Raw genomic sequence first — 18,075 nt, 5'->3', positions numbered from 1 at the left:
TATTAATGTTTGAACAAGTCGGGTTGAAAAGCACTTTTATTTTTTATTTTATAATGCAAAATATACATTTTTATAAGTACTGCATACACTGCAAGTGTGGGAATATTTGGAAACAAGATTAATTGAGGCCAGCAAAAGCCACCTTAAAGATGTGTTGTTTGACTGATTACCCAAAAATAATCCTAAGAAACTTCTGAGTTGAATCAATACTTTGGGCACAAATAAGAATCAATTACGAAATTCAATCTATTGTAAAAACAATCTCTTTTTAAAGATGGGGACATAAAACCGCCCCGTAATGCATTCCAGCATCACTAGATGGAGCCATTGGGACAGAAAAAAAAAAAAACACGGGCACGTACACACATCTTGCCCAGCTCAGCTTGCTGTAACCGGCTGGGAGTCCGTCGCCGAGATGACACCCTCCCAAAACCTCGGCAGTCGACATGGCAAGAAAATATAGCAACAGTTTTCTAAAGAAAGATGAAGTTCTTCCAATTCTTTTGGAATAAGTGAGTAATATATGCTAATGTTGATGATGTTCTTAATTGTCGGAGGTGAAGACAAGACGCGACAGGTTTTGTTTTAAGTCGTATGGAAATATTAAAACGATGTTTTTTGTTTCCAATATGAAGAAATTTTGCTAACAAGCTAACGGCTAGACGGCAGCTAGTAGTACTAGCATTTGTTCGTTAGCTTCTTAGCCTCTTGTGCTAACTAGCGGCACCTTTTGAGCTTATTAGAATGCAACAAACGTAACATGCCACCATAATCTATAACGCGTAGGCTACGTTGAATTGAATTTAGGTCGTACAGGTTTGCCTTGCTGCAGTAGAATAGGCAAAATATGCTTGTTAGCCTGAAATGCTAACGTTACATAATATCACTACAACTGAAGTCGTTGTTTGTAGTACGGTCCCGTATTTCTCGCTTCTGGTTCCTCGGCCAACGCCAAGAATCCATCAATGTTTTTGAAAGTTTAGCCAAGCTACTTTAGTAGTAATATTTAAAAAAATGTTAGAAGTTGATCAACAAAAGACTGGGCTTTAATTAGGAACTAATTTGTTTTGATCTGTTCACTTTTACTCGTTAGCAATGCTAACAAACTAGCCACCCTTAGCCGAAATGGCTAAAGGTAAGCTAGCACATAGCTTGATAATATTTTATCAACAAAATATTCGAATGCTTGTCACCGGGTCAGCGAATTTGTCCCTCATTCCTTGGAAATGTATAATGCTTTAAAATGACTTCATACAATTTGTTCTTCCTAGTAAGAAGTATTTTATGCATTTGTTGTCGCAGTAAGTCTTCTATGTTAGCTCTTTCAAGACCCTTTGTCCATAGTCATAGTGTTAACAAGCTTCTGCAAGTACGCCAGACATCAGTCGTTTTAGCCATTTTTGTTGTTGTTTTTGTAACAATATGAACTTGTAGAAGTGTTTGTTATAATCGATTGAACCTTTGCGTGTAACTAATCTTAGGTTGTAAGAAAAGGTTGCTCTTAATTTTAGTTTTTAGCTACTTCCTCTACATATTTAAAGTAAAATTCTGTTCAAATTTGTTTTAATATTGTTATGCTTAAATGTTTCCAAAAAAATGTTTACTCATGTTTCTATAATGCAGATTCTTTAATATTTTCTATTTTTTTTCTCTGTTTTTTCTTTTCTTATTTCAGGACTCATCACGAGATGTGATCCCATATCCACAATGTGTGAAGAGATTTAAGAACGTTTGAGTTCGGAAAAAAATTGATTCCAGTGGAATCTTTCATATATCTCTATATATATAATTATATTTTCTTTTTGTGTTAAGTCTTATTCTCGTCCCATTAACCTTTAACCATGCCAGTTCAAGCACCACAATGGACAGAGTTCTTGCTGTGCCCAATCTGCACACAAACATTTGAGGAGACTGTCCGTAGGCCGATCAGCTTGGGCTGTGGACACACTGTCTGCAAGATGTGCCTGAACAAGCTGCACCGAAAGGCCTGTCCCTTTGACCAGACAGTTATCAGCACAGACATTGAGCAGCTACCTGTGAACACAGCGCTGTTACAGCTGGTGGGAGGCCAGGTAAGACACTGTTTTTTTGTCACCGTACAGCTGGAACACCTTGGTGAGACACAAAAGCTATTTTTAACCAGTGTCTCTTTTGCAGCAGTGTGTGACTTGAGTGTTTTGCTCATTGAACAAAAATGTTTGTGACTAAGGCTACGTTCACACTGCAGGCTGAAACGACCCAATTCCGAATTTTTTGCCCCTAAGCGGCCCAATTCCGATCTTTTCATGACAGTCTGAATGACACAGATCCGATCTTTTCAATTGCGACCCAGGCCCCGTGGATTTGCCGTCCTGATTCCGAATTGTAGCCGTTCTTTTCAATTGCGACCGCCGTCTGACCGGCCAGGCGACTTGATTCCGAACTGTACGTCATCGACACGCAACAAACGTCATCATTTTGCGTTGAAGTAGGCGGGAACGAGAACGTAAACATCAACCATGGTGGACGATGCTGCTGAGATCAGTCAGTGGAAGAGAAGGGAGGTCACGGATTGGATTAATATTTGGGCTGATCGCTCTTTTCAGGCCAAACTCCAGGGCTCTGATCGCAACTGGGCGGTTTTTGAAAAAATTTCCAGATAAATGGCAGAGCGTGGTGTTTAACCTTTCCCGCGATGACTTTTTTTTCTTTCTTCCCTTTCCGACCGTGCTCAGAAGCGCAGGGGACCCGAGGCGATCCTCCTCCTCCTCCCTGTTCTGATCCTTAGATTCTCCGGAATGGGTTAATAAAGAGTCCATAGCATTTATTCTGGGGGAAACCTTCTTTTATCACCGTCATCCTTCCTCCGTAACACACAACATGAATGCGCGCACACACTGCCCCCCCCCCCCCCCATTCTCTATCGCGGCACGCGCTTGCACACACACGCGGGCGCGCGGGCCCAACACATGCACATTTCCTTTCCACAAATGTGGGTACAGACGATCTCGATTCCAATGCCTTCTTAAAATGAGAAGATTGTAATTGTGCTGCTCCTTCGTGAAAATAAATTTAATATTACAAAAAGAGCTCCGCTTTTGACAACACTGTTGTTGACATCCATTGGTAACGTTTGCTCCTCAAACAGCAAGTGACGTCGTTCACCGTTGAGTATTCTTCTGGCTTCTGCGCATGCGGGTCTCGTTTGGGTCGTATCACGGTCACACTGGAGATCACAAAAGTTCGGATTTACTTGGAAATGTGAACGGTCTAGCAAACAAATCAGATTCTTTCAAAAAATCCGAATTGAGCATTAAGCCCTGCAGTGTGAACGTAGCCTAATGTCTTAACCCAGTTCTTTGCACAAATGAGCAAATACTATGCATTAGAATGTAGCACCAAAATAAAGTAGTTATGCGAGTTTGTAGACTCTGCTGACGGTACTAAAATGCTTTGGGTGAAACCAGTTTATCCTAATTCTTGTCCAAATGAAAGTGAAATTGCAGAATGACATGCCTGCTACAAACTAGTGCGAGAAATTGAAATCATGTTTGTTGTTGTTGGTTCACAAACAACTCTTTTCAGTTAGAGATGTTCACAAGTAAAATGGATATAGCCTTTAAATTAGATTTTTAAAAACGTATCTGTTGATTTGACCCATTCATTCATACAAGCTTAATAAAAAGTTGTCCTATATGTATTTTGTGTAGCCTGCACTAAATTTTGGTTGTTGTTTTTCTCTTGTAGATTCCAAAGGCTCAGCCAGTTGCCTTGATTACCAGTCCAGAAGACTCACAGAATTATGAGGTGGCCAGGCAGTGTGTAGAGGAACTGGCCCTTTATCTCAAACCCCTCAGTAACAGCCGAGGTACTTTAATACTTTCAACAACTTTCTCCTTCTATCCTTATTAGTTCTTTACGCACAACTTTTGCTCTCATTTTCTTTTATAACCTTCACAAAAGTTCAGACACATTCATGGAAACTGCCATTATATGTACAGTATTGTTTTCAATTGTACTACTTGTTTACAAAAATAGAAAAGCAGTTTCAAAATGCAATGCAAAAGTTCAATATCCCGAGGAAAAAAGGAATGCAGAATTATCCTTAGCATTCTAATGTGGTGCATAATAAATGTAGATTTGAAGCTTTAATTAATAGCTTTTTTTAAAATAAATATGATTTTCCAAACAATAATAGTGTTTTTGCGTAAACAAAGGACATGTGGCGTCTGTAAAGTTTTCCTAAACAAATCTGTAAAATACTTATATGATACATCAGATGGTTATAAAAAAAGGTTGTTGATGATTATCTGAATATTGTCAAACATCCAAAATATTTTCAAGACCAAATTCACTTTTATTGGTCCAATATTGTTTACACATGAAATCTATTTTTTTTACAAGGAAGAACAAATTGATTTTGCTGCTTTCATTTGATGACATTTTCCACTTTCTGTATTTAAGTAGCTCTCCTTGCATAGTCAGTTTTTTATTTTTTTTAATTTAATGTGCTTTGACCAAATACAACACTTATAAACTGCAGCATTTTGCTCATTGGTGTATTTTGTCAGAAATCATTGATCTAATGTATTTTTTCATTTAACTTTTGCCATTATTATAAAATTTATGGTGCAGTTTCATTACTTTATTTTTATAATATTTAGTTACTCTGTGAAAAATCTAGACTAAACTAAGTGTCTAGAAAGAGCTCAATGCATTTTTTAATTAGTTGATTCGTCCACAAAAAGGAATTCAAGGAGTTTTGTACTTTGGAAACTAGATTTTTACTTTAAGCATTGTGATGTCAATGTTAATACTAATGGCTCATAACAAGAACGTTTCCACTACAAGTCTTGGGTTCATGTTCTATTGACTTTTTTGTTCTCTCATTGTGGTTATACTCTAGGTGCTCCACTCGTTTATGTTTGCATCGACCTAAATGTAGAGGGATATTTCTGTGCTGAGCTGTTTTCTTATTGGTTATTTTTTGATTAACCTAGCCTGTGATGCGTCTGCAGGTGTGGGTCTGAGCAGTACAGCCCAAAGCATTCTGAGTCGACCCATGCAGAGGAAATTGGTAACTCTAGTCCACTGCCAGCTGGTGGAGGAAGAGGGCCGCGTCAGAGCCATGAGAGCTGCCCGCTCCCTGGGTGAACGAACTGTCACTGAACTCATCTTGCAGCACCAGAATCCACAGCAACTCTCTTCCAACCTTTGGGCAGCTGTTCGTGCTCGGGGATGTCAGTTCTTAGGTCCAGGTAATTTTTTTAAAAATTTCTGAAGTTTAACCGGGAATGCGACTGTGCATGTAATTAATAATTTTTTTAAAGATTTTTTTTTTTCCTTAAGTCTTTCGCCATGTAACATCTTTATTGTGGATTTCTCCTCCCATAGCAATGCAAGAGGAAGCTCTTAAGTTGGTCCTCCTTGCTTTAGAAGACGGTTCTGCTTTGTCCAGGAAAGTGTTGGTTCTGTTTGTGGTCCAGAGGCTGGAGCCTCGCTTCCCTCAGGCCTCTAAAACTAGCATAGGCCACGTGGTACAGCTCCTTTACAGGGCTTCCTGCTTTAAGGTACGTCTCCATCCGTCAACTAAACGAATGTCTCTTTTTTTTAAATATTGGACAAATAAAATCATTCTGTCTTGGTGTTGAGATAAATGTTTCAGTAATCATGTCATTAAATAATTTCTTTAAGCGTTGAACAGAGTTGTCTGTTTTGGCCCTTTAGGTCACCAAACGTGATGAAGATTCATCTTTGATGCAGCTGAAAGAAGAGTTTCGTACTTACGAGGCTCTAAGACGTGAGCACGACTCTCAGATCGTACAGATTGCCATGGAAGGTGGATTACGCATAGCACCTGACCAGTGGTCTTCTCTGTTATATGGAGATCAATCTCACAAGTCTCACATGCAGTCTATAATAGATAAGGTACACAACAGTTTGATTTTGCATTCAGTTTATTTCAAAATACATCATAGATATGCCTGTTTTGCTACACTTGTAGTTTTTTTTGTTTTGCATTTTCTGTACTTAATTGGTTCTCATTTAGCTGCAGACCCCAGCATCTTTTGCCCAAAGTGTCCAGGAGTTGACAATTGCACTGCAGAGGACCGGAGACCCAGCCAACCTGAACAGGCTGCGGCCCCACTTGGAACTGCTGGCAAACATCGACCCCAGCCCGGGTTAGAAAACTATTTTTTTTTATAAATTTGTGTTACACAGTGAAGCAAGAGCATGCCAGTTCAAGGAATTACATGACATAATGCAGACTTTGAGTGGTTTCTAACTGATTGATTCTGATTTATTTTAATTTTTTTTAGATGCTCCTCCTCCTACGTGGGAGCAGCTAGAGAAAGGGCTTGTAGCAGTGAAAACAGTGGTACACGGGCTAGTTGACTTTATCCAGAACCACAGCAAGAAGGGAGCTGACCCTCAACAGGTCAGTGTTTGAGTGACTGCACACTGCAAAAGAATATTGAAACGCTGTCAGATGGATGGATCTGGATTTTTGATCTAAAAGGTCGAACGCTATTCATGTTTAAATAGTCATTTTTTTTAAGTAATTTCTTTTCCTTGAATACCAGCATCTTGGGCAAAACAATTGGCAATGTGTTAAGTTGACTTTTGGAGAATCAACACACTGCTTCCACTAAATATGTTTCACAAATGATAAAGTTTGTCAGCTGTTGCCAAAAGCTCCCTTTAAAAATAGTTGTTCTTCTTGTGGCTGTCCATCAAATCTGGAAGTCTTAACAAAACAAATATGTCGGCAGAATGATTTCATTAAAACAAATATTGGCTTTTAAACCTAAAAAACGGTTACATTGAAATATAATTATTTTTACAACCTGATGTATAGATGGATGCTGTAGTAAATTATGGGATCTTCAGGAATGAAGGTCAGTGTTCGTTCATTTATCGCAGGGTTATGTTGTAAAAAGGACCTGCAAATGGTGAAATCCTTAAAGTTGGAGTCCAGATGTTTTAAGGCTATAAAACTCCTCACTACACACTTTATATGCTTTTCTTAGAACATACATTAACATTTTCACGCTTTTTTTCACACTTTTCTCTTTTGTTTAAACTCTTGAAAGTTCAAAGCTTTGTAGAAAAATATGTCCAGTGTTTATAGAATGAAAATATTTGCTCAAAAGCAAAGGTTTATATACATTTAGCAAATTGAAGGTATTCTGTACATGAGACATGGCACAGAGAAGATGGATTAAGAATGTCAGAAGGACACGTTCACAGTGTGCTGTGAAAGAAAAAAGCAAAAACAAGAAACATTGCAAAGAAAAAAAGTTGAAAAAAGAGAGGGAACAGTGTATCTTTAGTATTTGCAGCTTAATTACCGTAAATTCCGGACTACAAAGCGCACGCACCCACCCATTTTCACATGTTTAATTAGTTTTATACATACACAAGCCGCGTCAGAGTACAAGCCGCGCATGTGTTAGCCGATATTGTCATCCTGACAGATCACGGCCAGCATCCCAGAGTGAGTGCAATTTATTAGCACATTGTGGGTGGTGCCAGCTTTGCCTCAGGCTCACGTATTTGAGTATCGACATCTGTCAAACAGCATGGACCTCTATTCTGTTCACAAGTTCCTCAGTTATGGTGTTTTTATTTCATTTTTTTTAACTTATTGACAATCTAGGTATCATACATAAAATTACAAACAGTAACCATATAATCAACATTACATCCCTCAGTTATGATGAGGAAATTTACATCCGCGATTCCACATTTCCCATGAGTCTTAGGGGCTAAAGGCGGGGCCAATGCCCGGCTCGCCATACTGTTGTACGTGTTTAAGAATGAGCAAGTAGCAGCAGTGCATGGAGGGGTGAACGGGAAAAGCTCTCCTTCCGCTTGTGTCGCGGCAGCGTTATGGGAGTAACAGGACTGGTTAAAAAACACACCGGTAAAATACAGCGGCGACTGAAAAGCGCGCGCCTCAGCGTGATACGCGCGCCTCAGTGCGGCGCGTGCGGCGTGTGCGTCAGAATTCAGAAGCCTCTGCACTCCGCGGACGCCTCTGCGCTCCGCTCCCGCCCCGCGCGCTCCTTGTCTCCCCTTCCTATCTACTCCGACACCTCTGGCCAGGGCGGCTTCAAGGAGGAGCACTTCGTCCCCGTTGCGCCGGTGGATGGAGCAAATCGTTTCTGTGCAAAGCAATCGGACTTAATACTGTACGTTTTGTGTATGAGGGGCGGGTGCGTTGTTACGTGTGGGAGCCTTCAGACTGCCATCGGCCCCGCAGCTCAATCAGCAGGAGAAGATGTCTCCAGCTCACACGGAGGCTGTGAGTTTTTCAAAGCAAAATTCCGCTTTTACGGTTTCCTTAGAAACCGTAAATGGAGTGTAAATTCACTCCATGCGCTGTTCTCTCCGTCACGCAGCAAACCGGCTTTTCCAAACCCGTTGGTGACGGTGGACTTTTTTACGCTGCTTTTAACGATTGCTTTTAACTTGAAAGCTTCATCATATTGTAGCGGCGATCACGTGCACGTTGGGTCTAATGGCCCCAAAGGATTCTGGGATGCGGCTGGGCATGCGTGTTTCATTTTGTTGAACCATGACTGAAGTGTCTAAGACCTGAAGTCAAGTCCATGCTGTTTGGCTGCTTAGAGGTGTGTTGAATATAAATGCCTTGTGCTTGGTGTTAGATAAAGAATTCAAACTATTCACTGAGTTCGAAATTACGTACATGGCTGCCGCTAATTAAATCCATAAATTAGCCGCGTCACTGAATGAGCCGCAGGGCTGTAAGCGCAGGAAAAAAGTAGCGGCTTGTAGTCCGGAAATTACGGTAGTTTTTCAGAGAAGCTGGATTTGGTGGTGACCCCACTGCTGGTTTGTTTTACTCGCTGCATGTGCTCATGTTGATGAATACAATTAGTCTAATTGTTTTACTCGCTGCATGTGCTCATGTTGATGAATACAATTAGTCTAACAAAAACCTAATTCAACAGATGCTTACTCTGTCGTAAACATGTGTGATGTTACTCATTTACTTCCAGCCTCCTCAGCATAGCAAATACAAGACATACATGTGTCGTGACATGAAGCAGAAGGGAGGCTGTCCTCGTGGAGCCAGCTGTACCTTTGCTCATTCTCAGGAAGAACTGGAGAAGTGAGTCTAGGATACTGCTACAGCAATAATGCTGGATTCTTTCTTTTATTCTTTTATTTCTTTCTTATTTCTTGTTTTATTTCTTTCTTTTATTTATTGTCATCAGTCCAACATTTAATTTTGTGTTTTCTGTTGTTAGGTATCGTAAAATGAATAAGCGTCTGGCAGCCCGGTCAGGTGGGCTTATGTCAGACGAGGGGATTCCTCTCGAAGCAGGAGTGACTCGGAAGCCCTCCCCCCTCACCAATGGCACTGGGACACCAAATCTACCCCAACTTATTCCTCGTGGCACCGACAATGTCCCATATAAGACTCTGTCTGATCCCCTCAAGATGGATGGAAGAAGTTCAAATGCCCCTGGATCACCACCAGATGCGTGAGTTATTTCTTATATTTAAAAAATGAAAATACCAGCTGCGCTGATTTTCCTCTCATTACTTTGACAGTGATTTTTAGTGACAGCGTATTTGAATATGCCAAAGTGTGTCTCATTTAAATGCGTAAGAAAACCCACAAATTTATTTAAATATTACTCTAGCCTGGGCCATGGACCGAAAAGTCACATGCCGATCCCACCTCACGCAATGGGCCACCCACGGATGCCTGCAGATCACCTCCCAACGGTAAAGCATATGCCTGTGGTAGCCAGAGGTTCGCCGGTGTATCCTCAGCGACATCCTGACATGTGCTATGACACTCGTCCACCACCTGCCTCTCAGTATGAGCCCCCTCATTACCCCCCAAGTAAGTCCATAAAAAGAATTCATTACTATTTATTCTAAAAAAAAAAAGGTTGAGCAAGTGAAAAAATGGGATGTTGACATTTATGTTTTGTGGTTCTTACCCTTAGTGGTTAGTTGCTACGGTTACCATCCAAGTTCTGCTCTTTTTTTAAAATTATATACTGACATTTAACACAAGTTTTGTTTCGTTTTCTGGTGTTTTACCACCAAAACGGTATAAAAAGAAATTGGATTTCCTTTGTAACTGCAACTGCGAGGACTAAATATGTCGTCATATGTGTGCCAGAAATGAAGTCGGCTATGCACCTTCAGAGACTCGCCTCGCATCCAAATACTTGTTCCTTTTCAAACGGGAAAATCTACAGCCAGCTTCTAATAAACAAAAGAATCGAAAAAAGGATCAGAGCATTTAGCTGAAAAAGACTAAATGTAATCTCTCACCAAGAAATACTTCATAAAATACCTGGAAGGAAAGGAGAAGAAATGAGTTGAGTAGAGGCATGAGTCGCAGTAGTCTATCATTGTTTGATTTGTCATCAGCCTTTTATATTTTATCTGAAAACCAGTGACATAATCTTTTCCGCTGGTGCTTCCAATAACAGAATAATAAATAAAGACATGCATGTGTGTGACTCAAGTTCATTGTTTACTAAAGTAAAAGAATGGGGAACTCCAGGCTCGTCCAAAGTTTAGAGATTTTTCACAGAATCAAAGTTGTGTTTAGAAAAACTAGATATTCTAAGGAAAAGAAAAGGTCAAAAAATAACTAGCTGACAAAAAATTACATAAACTATATATATATATATATATATGTATGCGTGGCAGTTAAAAATAAGAAAAATATTAAATTAAACATACCTGTCCACTTTTTTATATTAAAGATTATTTTATTATTGAAAATTGTCTGTTCAAAAAGTCATTTTTGCACCTAGAAATGCGATTTTAATATCAACTGTTGTCTTTCTTCAGGTTACCCATACCAACCTTCACCACAGTATGTTCATGGGGAGTTCATGCGTAACCCGCCTCCCCCGAATGAGTCAGGACTGCCTTACCAAGACCCTTATGCTAACTACAACCACCAAGAGCATAACTATCAGCCCCCTCACTCCAGCCAGCATTTCCCATATCCCCACCCTCACTATGACAGAAATCACCCCGGTTCCTACAGCCGCCCACCACAGCCCCCACAGCCTTATCCGTCTCAGAGGGATGACCATGTCCGAATCCAGAGTCCAGCACCTCTAGACGTCGCCCCACCCACAGGAGGACAGTCCGGCTCCGTCTACCACCAAGAGACAAATGCCCGCGATCGCTACCCACCAGATGGCTACTATGCACCAGGAGCCCAGCCTCCCCCAATGAGGCCTTTTGTCAAGGTAAGGCCTGTTTATCTTTAGTCATTTTTATTTTTTGTAAACCAAACTACAGCTTCATTGTCATGTTTTCTGTTTTTGTTTGACCCTAGCCGTCACAGCCCAGCCTTGACTACCTGCATCAACGTCGGCGGGAGCTGATATCACAGCTTGAGGAAAGGAAAGTCATCTCCCCACCGCCATTCGCCCCCTCGCCCACTCTTTCCCACACCTTTCCCAGTGATTACCCCACAGAGGTGGGTGCAAAGTCACATTTAGGTCATTCAAGAAACTGTTTCAGGTCACACACAAATATGAATGAAGTGATAACTTTAGTTTAGTATTCACTCACTGTGCTGTTGGGATGTACAAATGTTTGCTTTGAGGTAAAAATGTTTTTTATATTTTTGTCTTTGCAGCGTTTGCATGATGATGGCTCCAAACCGATGATGAAATTCAGAGAGCCTGACTATGCGGGCCAGTACTCCCCTTGGTCTTGTGAGACTATAGGCTCATATATTGGTACAAAGGATGCCAAACCCAAAGATGTTATGGTTACTGTTGCCATGGACATGATGGTAAGAGCTGATACAGATTTAAATGCTCCAATTGTCAACATCAGAGATGGGAAATGTTGCATCTTAAATGAGTATTGCAGTTTGTGAAACTAGTTTGATTCAATCTTTGTGATTTTTTTTTATCATGTTTTTACCTGATGGTATAGTTAGAATTGACCTTTTACACGTTCTGACAAAAACGAGCAAGAAAAACACAAATGGTGTTTTTTCACCCTTTCAGACCTACACACAGTAACCTCTTGTGTCTGCATCGCTCCTCTCCTTTGTCAGAATGTGGACGCAAAAGGTTCTAGAGATCTAACATTGGACGTTCCACGGAGGGGCACAGAAGTAAAGGATGACGACCCTATTATCCCGTTTGGACCCCAGCCCACTGTGTCGCGCTTTGGCGCCATCTCTCGCACTTCAAAGACAGGTTACCAGACCAATTTCCCTGTGCAGACTATGGCCTCCACCCCGCAGAATCCCAGCTCTAAACACATGGCTATGTCAGGTATGTTACTGTGAAATATTAGATTAGATTTAGATTTGCTTTATTGTCACTGTCCATCGTACAATGAGAATATGAAGTTTGGTGACTAAGATCAATGGCAATTCGGTTGATGTGGTTTTAATCCTTCTAAGTCTTATTAATAACTAAGATTTGAGGTGAGCTGCCACCATATTCTCTATGCAGAAACCCCTTCAGGATTCTCTTGGAAGATTTGTGTGCTGAGATTCTTGCATAAAAACCATCACTAAGTATACATGAGGAGTGAATGAATAATGGACACATTGTAAGCGCTTTGAGCGTCTGGAAAAGCGCAGATAGATCAAATCCATTATTATTATTAATATTATTAAATACATCAGTAGATAAATAATCAATGTTTTGGTTTCTGGGTCTATTATATTTATGTTAAGTTCTCACAACCTCACTGGTTCTCAATATTAAAGGAGATTCGTTCATCTTTGGAATTTTTTTGGAATTAAAATGAGAAGCCTTTTTTTTTTTGGTTTTACAGATATACAAATTAAAACTATTACCCAAAACTTTGATGTACATAAACAATTTTGATGACACTCCTGGACTTTTAGGATTTTTTTCTGAGCCTTTCGAGGAGGTTCTGCCCTCTAAAAAATTTAACTTTCTCCTGAAAAAATTCTCATTGCTTTCATTTTACTGCTTTGCTGACAGCAGAATATTCATATGGGAGTCATGGCACATGGAGTGGGCCGTCATACCCTCCTCAGCAAACCACCTCCTCTCAGGGACATTTCAGTGACCGGTGAGCCTGCTGTTTCTGTCTGCTGTTACTAGTTGTTTCAATAGTTTTGCTAATAAACATGTTTACCTTAAAAAGGGTTTGAAAACTAAAGTAAAGGTTTTTTTTTTTTGTTTTGTTTTGCCTTTTCTTGACAGCCTTGCCCCTGACAGAGAACAGTTAAAGATTGAGCTTCAGCAGGTTAACCAGCAAATCAACCAACAGACTCAGTTGCACAATATGGAGGTGTGTAAATCTTTACAACTCAAAAAGCAAACAACAGCTATAAGTCTGAAGTCTGACATTCTTTGAACATTTTTAGAAAGGTTTGTGAGGGGGTAAGTACATTTTCATGGGATGTCGCCTTGATTGGATCAAATGGATATTACATTTTGAACTTCTTGTAAATATTGCTCATGATTCTTAAATTGCACCCCATCACACTTATTTCCCCTTTATTCCAGGCTGCTAGTAACTCTCTACTCCTGCAGAGAGAAGCTAATGCACAGTCCAGCCAGGGCCAGGCAGCAATGCCCTCACAACAGCAACAGCCCAAGTGGCCAGCAGGTGGTGCTAGTGCAGCAGCCGTTTCCAGTGAGCAACTCAGCATGGAGCTCCACCAGGTGGAGAGAGAAATTGGCAAGAGAACCCGTGAGATGGCTATGGTAGGAGGAGCTTGTTGAGCAAATCCAAGCTTTGCTGAAGGGAATATTGTAAGCAAATATACTGAAAGTTAATTTTGTCTGTTTTACAAAGCAGGAAAACCAAGTAAGCCATGATGTTCAACAGTACAAGATGAAGCCTGCAGAGAATGGACAACCAGAGCACAAGACTCAGCTGGAAGAAATTTCCCTGGCGCTTGGGTAGGTGTAAAATATACTTCACATAATAAATATATATTTTTCTTTATTGATTTTTTCTCATATTTGTTCTTGTTGGAATGTTTTTCTCCTCCTAATTCAGCGAGGTGTCCAATGGTTCCAGCAATTTGCAGGAAAGTGCAATGGGCGGGTCCATGCTGTCACTGGCAAACAAGACTTCTGCTTTGAGCCTGTGTTCTGATCCAGATGCCGCTGGTTCAGAAATGCAGAAAAATGGTGTCCATTCATGCTCTTAAGAAGTACTCATTTACACACACATGCAGATTTTATGAATACACAAATGTTAAGTCAATTAAAAAGCAGGACACATACAGCCGTTCTATTTAGAAGATGAGCAGTATCTGCCGTGAAGAATTTTCTTTTTTTTTGTTCTGTGAATGAGCTTTTTTTAAATGACTTTCCTTGCCTGGAAACCAGAGCATATGACAACATTTGTGTATGTTACTTTTCTTTAACTGTTTTGTATTGGATTAGATCAGCAAAGCTTGTGATTGATATACAAGGAGAAAACAAATGATGGTGATGCTGACAGTGTTAAGTAGAAATGGCCATTGCATTTTTGAAACACAACAGAGGTGGCAAAGGTATCGGACTTCACTAGCTAGGTTTGGTTTAGACGTTTTCCTGTGAGTGACCTGTTAAATGTAGCGATTCACAAGTTAACTAGCATTGTCCTGTCACATACTCAGAACTTTTCTAACCATCACAAGGTCTACAAAGGTATTATAGGAACGAACCGACATCTATGGCTGCGTACTCGCCCCCAAAATCGTTAGAGGTTCTCCAGACGTAGATTTCTGAGGAGGGAAACATCAGACTGTACCACCTACATTCAGTTTTATTTTTTAGGGGGTCTTAAGAGTTGGACTTGGTCATTCCTCACGGTAAAAAAATTTTTTGATTCCTGCATTTTTATGAAAACACAATCTGTTCTTATTTAGGACATTTAATGAAAGCATTCTGTTTTAAAGATTGCGGCAAACAATAAATGCCAACCTAATATATATATTTTTTTTGTAAAATAATTATTTGGAGTAGCTGCAGCTCAGGTGGTGCACTTTGCTCATCAGAAGGTCTGTAGTTGAATTCTTCACCCTCGGCAGGTCATGGGTCCTTGGGCAATGCACTGAATTTCTCTTGCCCTTAATGTGCGTTTGATGGGAGAGAACAAAAAAAGCACTGAATTAGTAAAAAAAAAAAAAGAAGGAAAAAAAAGTGCCTCATGCAAAAAAGCTGCTGTATGAGTGACTACAAAGCTTTTAAATGGTCACCAAAACTTCAAAAGCTTCAAAAACAAGTGATCTTTCTTTTCTTTTTCCAGCTGTTTTCCTCCGTGTGTTGCATTTAAATGCATAATTTATTGTCTGATTTTTACAAAGTTTTTTTTTTTGTTGAGTAAATGTGCATTTGCAGGGTTAGAAAAAGCAGATCTTTGCTTCAATAGTTGATCATTTCCCTCCTCAGAGCTTCTAATCTGGCCACATGAAAAAGCCTCCCCATTGGGATCATCTTGTCTTATGTCCTCCTAACTTCTATGAAGTTGCCTTTATTGGTGTTGCATTGTTTAAAACTTCTTTTTTTTTGGTCTTGTGTTTTACATTAGTAAGATTTTGGGCGGTGCAGAAAACCACATTACATCTTTTTTTATATTTGCAGCTGGAAAATAAATTAAAAAAAGAACCAGATCTTCAAAGCTATGTGTGCTCCGAACAGATTTACTGCAGTGCTTTAAATGTCCAAACCATTTATTTATACGTATTATACAAAACCTTGCTTTTTGTGTAACGTGCTGTCACCATCACCATCATTACTTACTCTTGCTCTTTCTCCATTAAATATAAATTGTTTACTGCCGATGCTCAACATGGAGCTCTTTGCCTTTTTGTAAACAGTTTGGAAACCTGCTAAGAGCAAAGGAGTCCTTGTGATTAAACGGTTAGAAGATGGACTCTAGATGAGACAAAGTTAAACGTTGAGTCTGTCATTTGGTCAAACAAAGGGCCCTCAGAAACTGACTCATTTTTTTTTTTTCTATCAACCAATGAGTAACTTTTAATAGACACAAATCTTTGTGTTTGACGTGCTCAATGGTTTTTTCACCATCATTATGGCAAATTTTTACCTTTTTGTTTTTTCATGTTTTTTTCTTTCATACTTCCATCTACTCTTAAAGCCTTTGGCTGCTCTGCTACATTTTTTAGGTACACAGCTCACTTATACATACAAGTATGTATTCATACATTAATATACTAAAGCACTATTAACGTGCCACCTCTTACTCTACTCGCTCAGCATTTATATTAAATGATCTCTACTTAGAATCCTTTTTTTTTTTTTTTTTTTTTATTTGCCGTGTGCGTGTTTGTATTCTGTCCAGTGGTTGCCAGCACAGACTTTATCCTTTTCAAGATGAAGGACCTCTGTGTTTATTGATGGTTGTTCACTTACTTTTGTGTTCAAACAAAGTTGTTCTTTATAGGCTATGATTTCAAAGACGACAAAATCTGTAACTTCAGAAAATTTAAATGGAGATATCTTGTGTGTGCTAGACTGTATTGTAGAATTGTACCCTGATTCAGCTTTCTTTATTTTTTTTTCTTAACTCCCTTGAAAGTGTGCTGTACCAGTCGATAGTGTTGAAGATAGAAAGCAGGTTTTGGGTTTTCCAGTAACTGACTCAAGAAAAGAACAGGAAGAAAATCTGCTAAAGTTGTCGTCCTAAAACCTTCTTTAGTGCTTCATTCCATTCTACCTGGCTTTGGAGGGGAAGATCAATACAATCATGGACTCCGAATAGTACAACATAGGTGGACTCTAAAAGATCTTTTCCTCCTTTCAAAAAGTACAAATTTAAACTGAAATGGCAATGATACAACTTTCTTTTTTTTGGAGGGGTGAAATTTAGTTTTTTGCTTGTTTTGCAGTAGTTGAGTATATTTACTGACCTGCAAGTCTTTAATGCATCGTCAGGATTTATTCATAGTCGACAGCTTTAAGAGTGACTTGAGTGAGGTAAATGGCTTAAGGTTTTTTTTTTTTTTCTTATTTCTCTTGTTTGGATAAAATGATTCTACCAAAACTTACCATAAAATATAATTAAAGGAATAGGACTTTATTATTATAAATTGGCTAAATTAATTTATGATAATTTAAATAATTCTTCTATATGCAAGTCAACCCCAACGTCAGAAAAGCTGATTACACATCTTAAAACTAAAATTCCTTTAGCTCAGGAGAATCTCCTCCCAGTAATGTACAGGAACGCTCACCACAGCTGTGTGAAGGGAGAGTGTGCGGTCTTTTAGCCCTTAAATCGGGTTGAAATGACCTCAGAGGGATGGCAACGCACTGCTATTTACCTGCTTAGAAAAGGGGCAGAGGCAGTTTGTGCAAAAAGCTGTGTACATGCCATTTTGAAATAGTGCATAGAAATACCTTTAGCCCAAAGTTGTGTGTGTTCATCTGAAGTACACATGTGGTCATAAAAAAAGATAGAAGTAGTTTACTTTTCACAGGGCTGCATGGCGTAAATAAGAAAAAGGAGCTGTATTCCAGTCTTATTTGTTTGTTTCTGAGTGGAACTGCGGCCTACACCTCTTCCAGACAGTGAACCCCCTTTCCCGTCGCCTTTGACCACTGACCTCTGTTACTGCTCTTTAAGGCTCACAGTGTTTTCCTGGACTTCCTGGGGAAAAATTCACAAATGGCTTTTTATATGACGAATCCCTTGTAAAATATCTCTTAAATTAAGGTACAGGTTTGATTTCAACAAGAAAAGTTTTTATATGTATATTATACTCCATTAAGGAATGTCTAGAATTATCTTCCTCCAATGTGGATGTAGCCATTATAATGCCATTTTATGACTTTGTAAGAGAATTCACTGTGTGAAAATTGGTTTGCATTTTTGTATAATACAATCTGCTTTTTTGTTTTGTTTGATATGAGGGGGAGGTCAAACTGGATGTTTTATTAGAGGAAAAAAAAGATCCTGTTAAATTGAACACAATGTAAAGTATGTGCAACAGTGATTCTAAGCTGAGGGAAAAGAATAAAAGATATTGCTAACTCTTGAGTACCGGGAGTCTTTCAATATTTCACCTTTTTGCTTTATTGAAACATTTTTTTCAAAATCATTTCAGTTCAATTTTCTTTA

At 39.4% G+C, this 18,075-nt stretch overlaps 1 protein-coding gene across 5 annotated transcripts; it reads left to right on the top strand.

Annotated features, from left to right (window-relative positions):
* The first annotated feature begins 365 nt into the window (after nucleotides 1-365).
* Nucleotides 366-17,994, top strand: LOC101158138 (roquin-1). 5 transcript variants are annotated; one of them, XM_011486803.3, is made up of 20 exons: nucleotides 366-512; nucleotides 1,676-2,072; nucleotides 3,727-3,847; nucleotides 4,998-5,237; nucleotides 5,374-5,549; nucleotides 5,707-5,907; nucleotides 6,029-6,161; nucleotides 6,300-6,418; nucleotides 9,006-9,118; nucleotides 9,258-9,494; nucleotides 9,657-9,862; nucleotides 10,831-11,240; nucleotides 11,330-11,473; nucleotides 11,636-11,794; nucleotides 12,065-12,287; nucleotides 12,975-13,062; nucleotides 13,197-13,284; nucleotides 13,503-13,703; nucleotides 13,798-13,901; nucleotides 14,002-17,994. In XM_011486803.3, the coding sequence occupies exons 2-20, from the start codon at nucleotides 1,842-1,844 to the stop codon at nucleotides 14,153-14,155; spliced, it is 3,348 nt and encodes a 1,115-aa protein (XP_011485105.1). In that variant the 5' UTR covers nucleotides 366-512; nucleotides 1,676-1,841; the 3' UTR covers nucleotides 14,156-17,994. The 5 variants fall into 5 exon arrangements, with proteins under 5 accessions (XP_011485105.1, XP_020566730.1, XP_011485104.1 ...); XM_020711071.2 differs by having other exon boundaries at nucleotides 12,972-13,062; nucleotides 13,530-13,703; nucleotides 13,795-13,901; XM_011486802.3 differs by having other exon boundaries at nucleotides 12,972-13,062.
* Nucleotides 17,995-18,075: the final 81 nt, after the last annotated feature.

Source organism: Oryzias latipes, chromosome 17, assembly GCF_002234675.1.
Source record: "Oryzias latipes chromosome 17, ASM223467v1".
In the NCBI taxonomy this organism is placed as follows: Eukaryota; Metazoa; Chordata; class Actinopteri; order Beloniformes; family Adrianichthyidae; genus Oryzias; species Oryzias latipes.
This window is presented reverse-complemented; position numbering and strand designations above follow the sequence as displayed.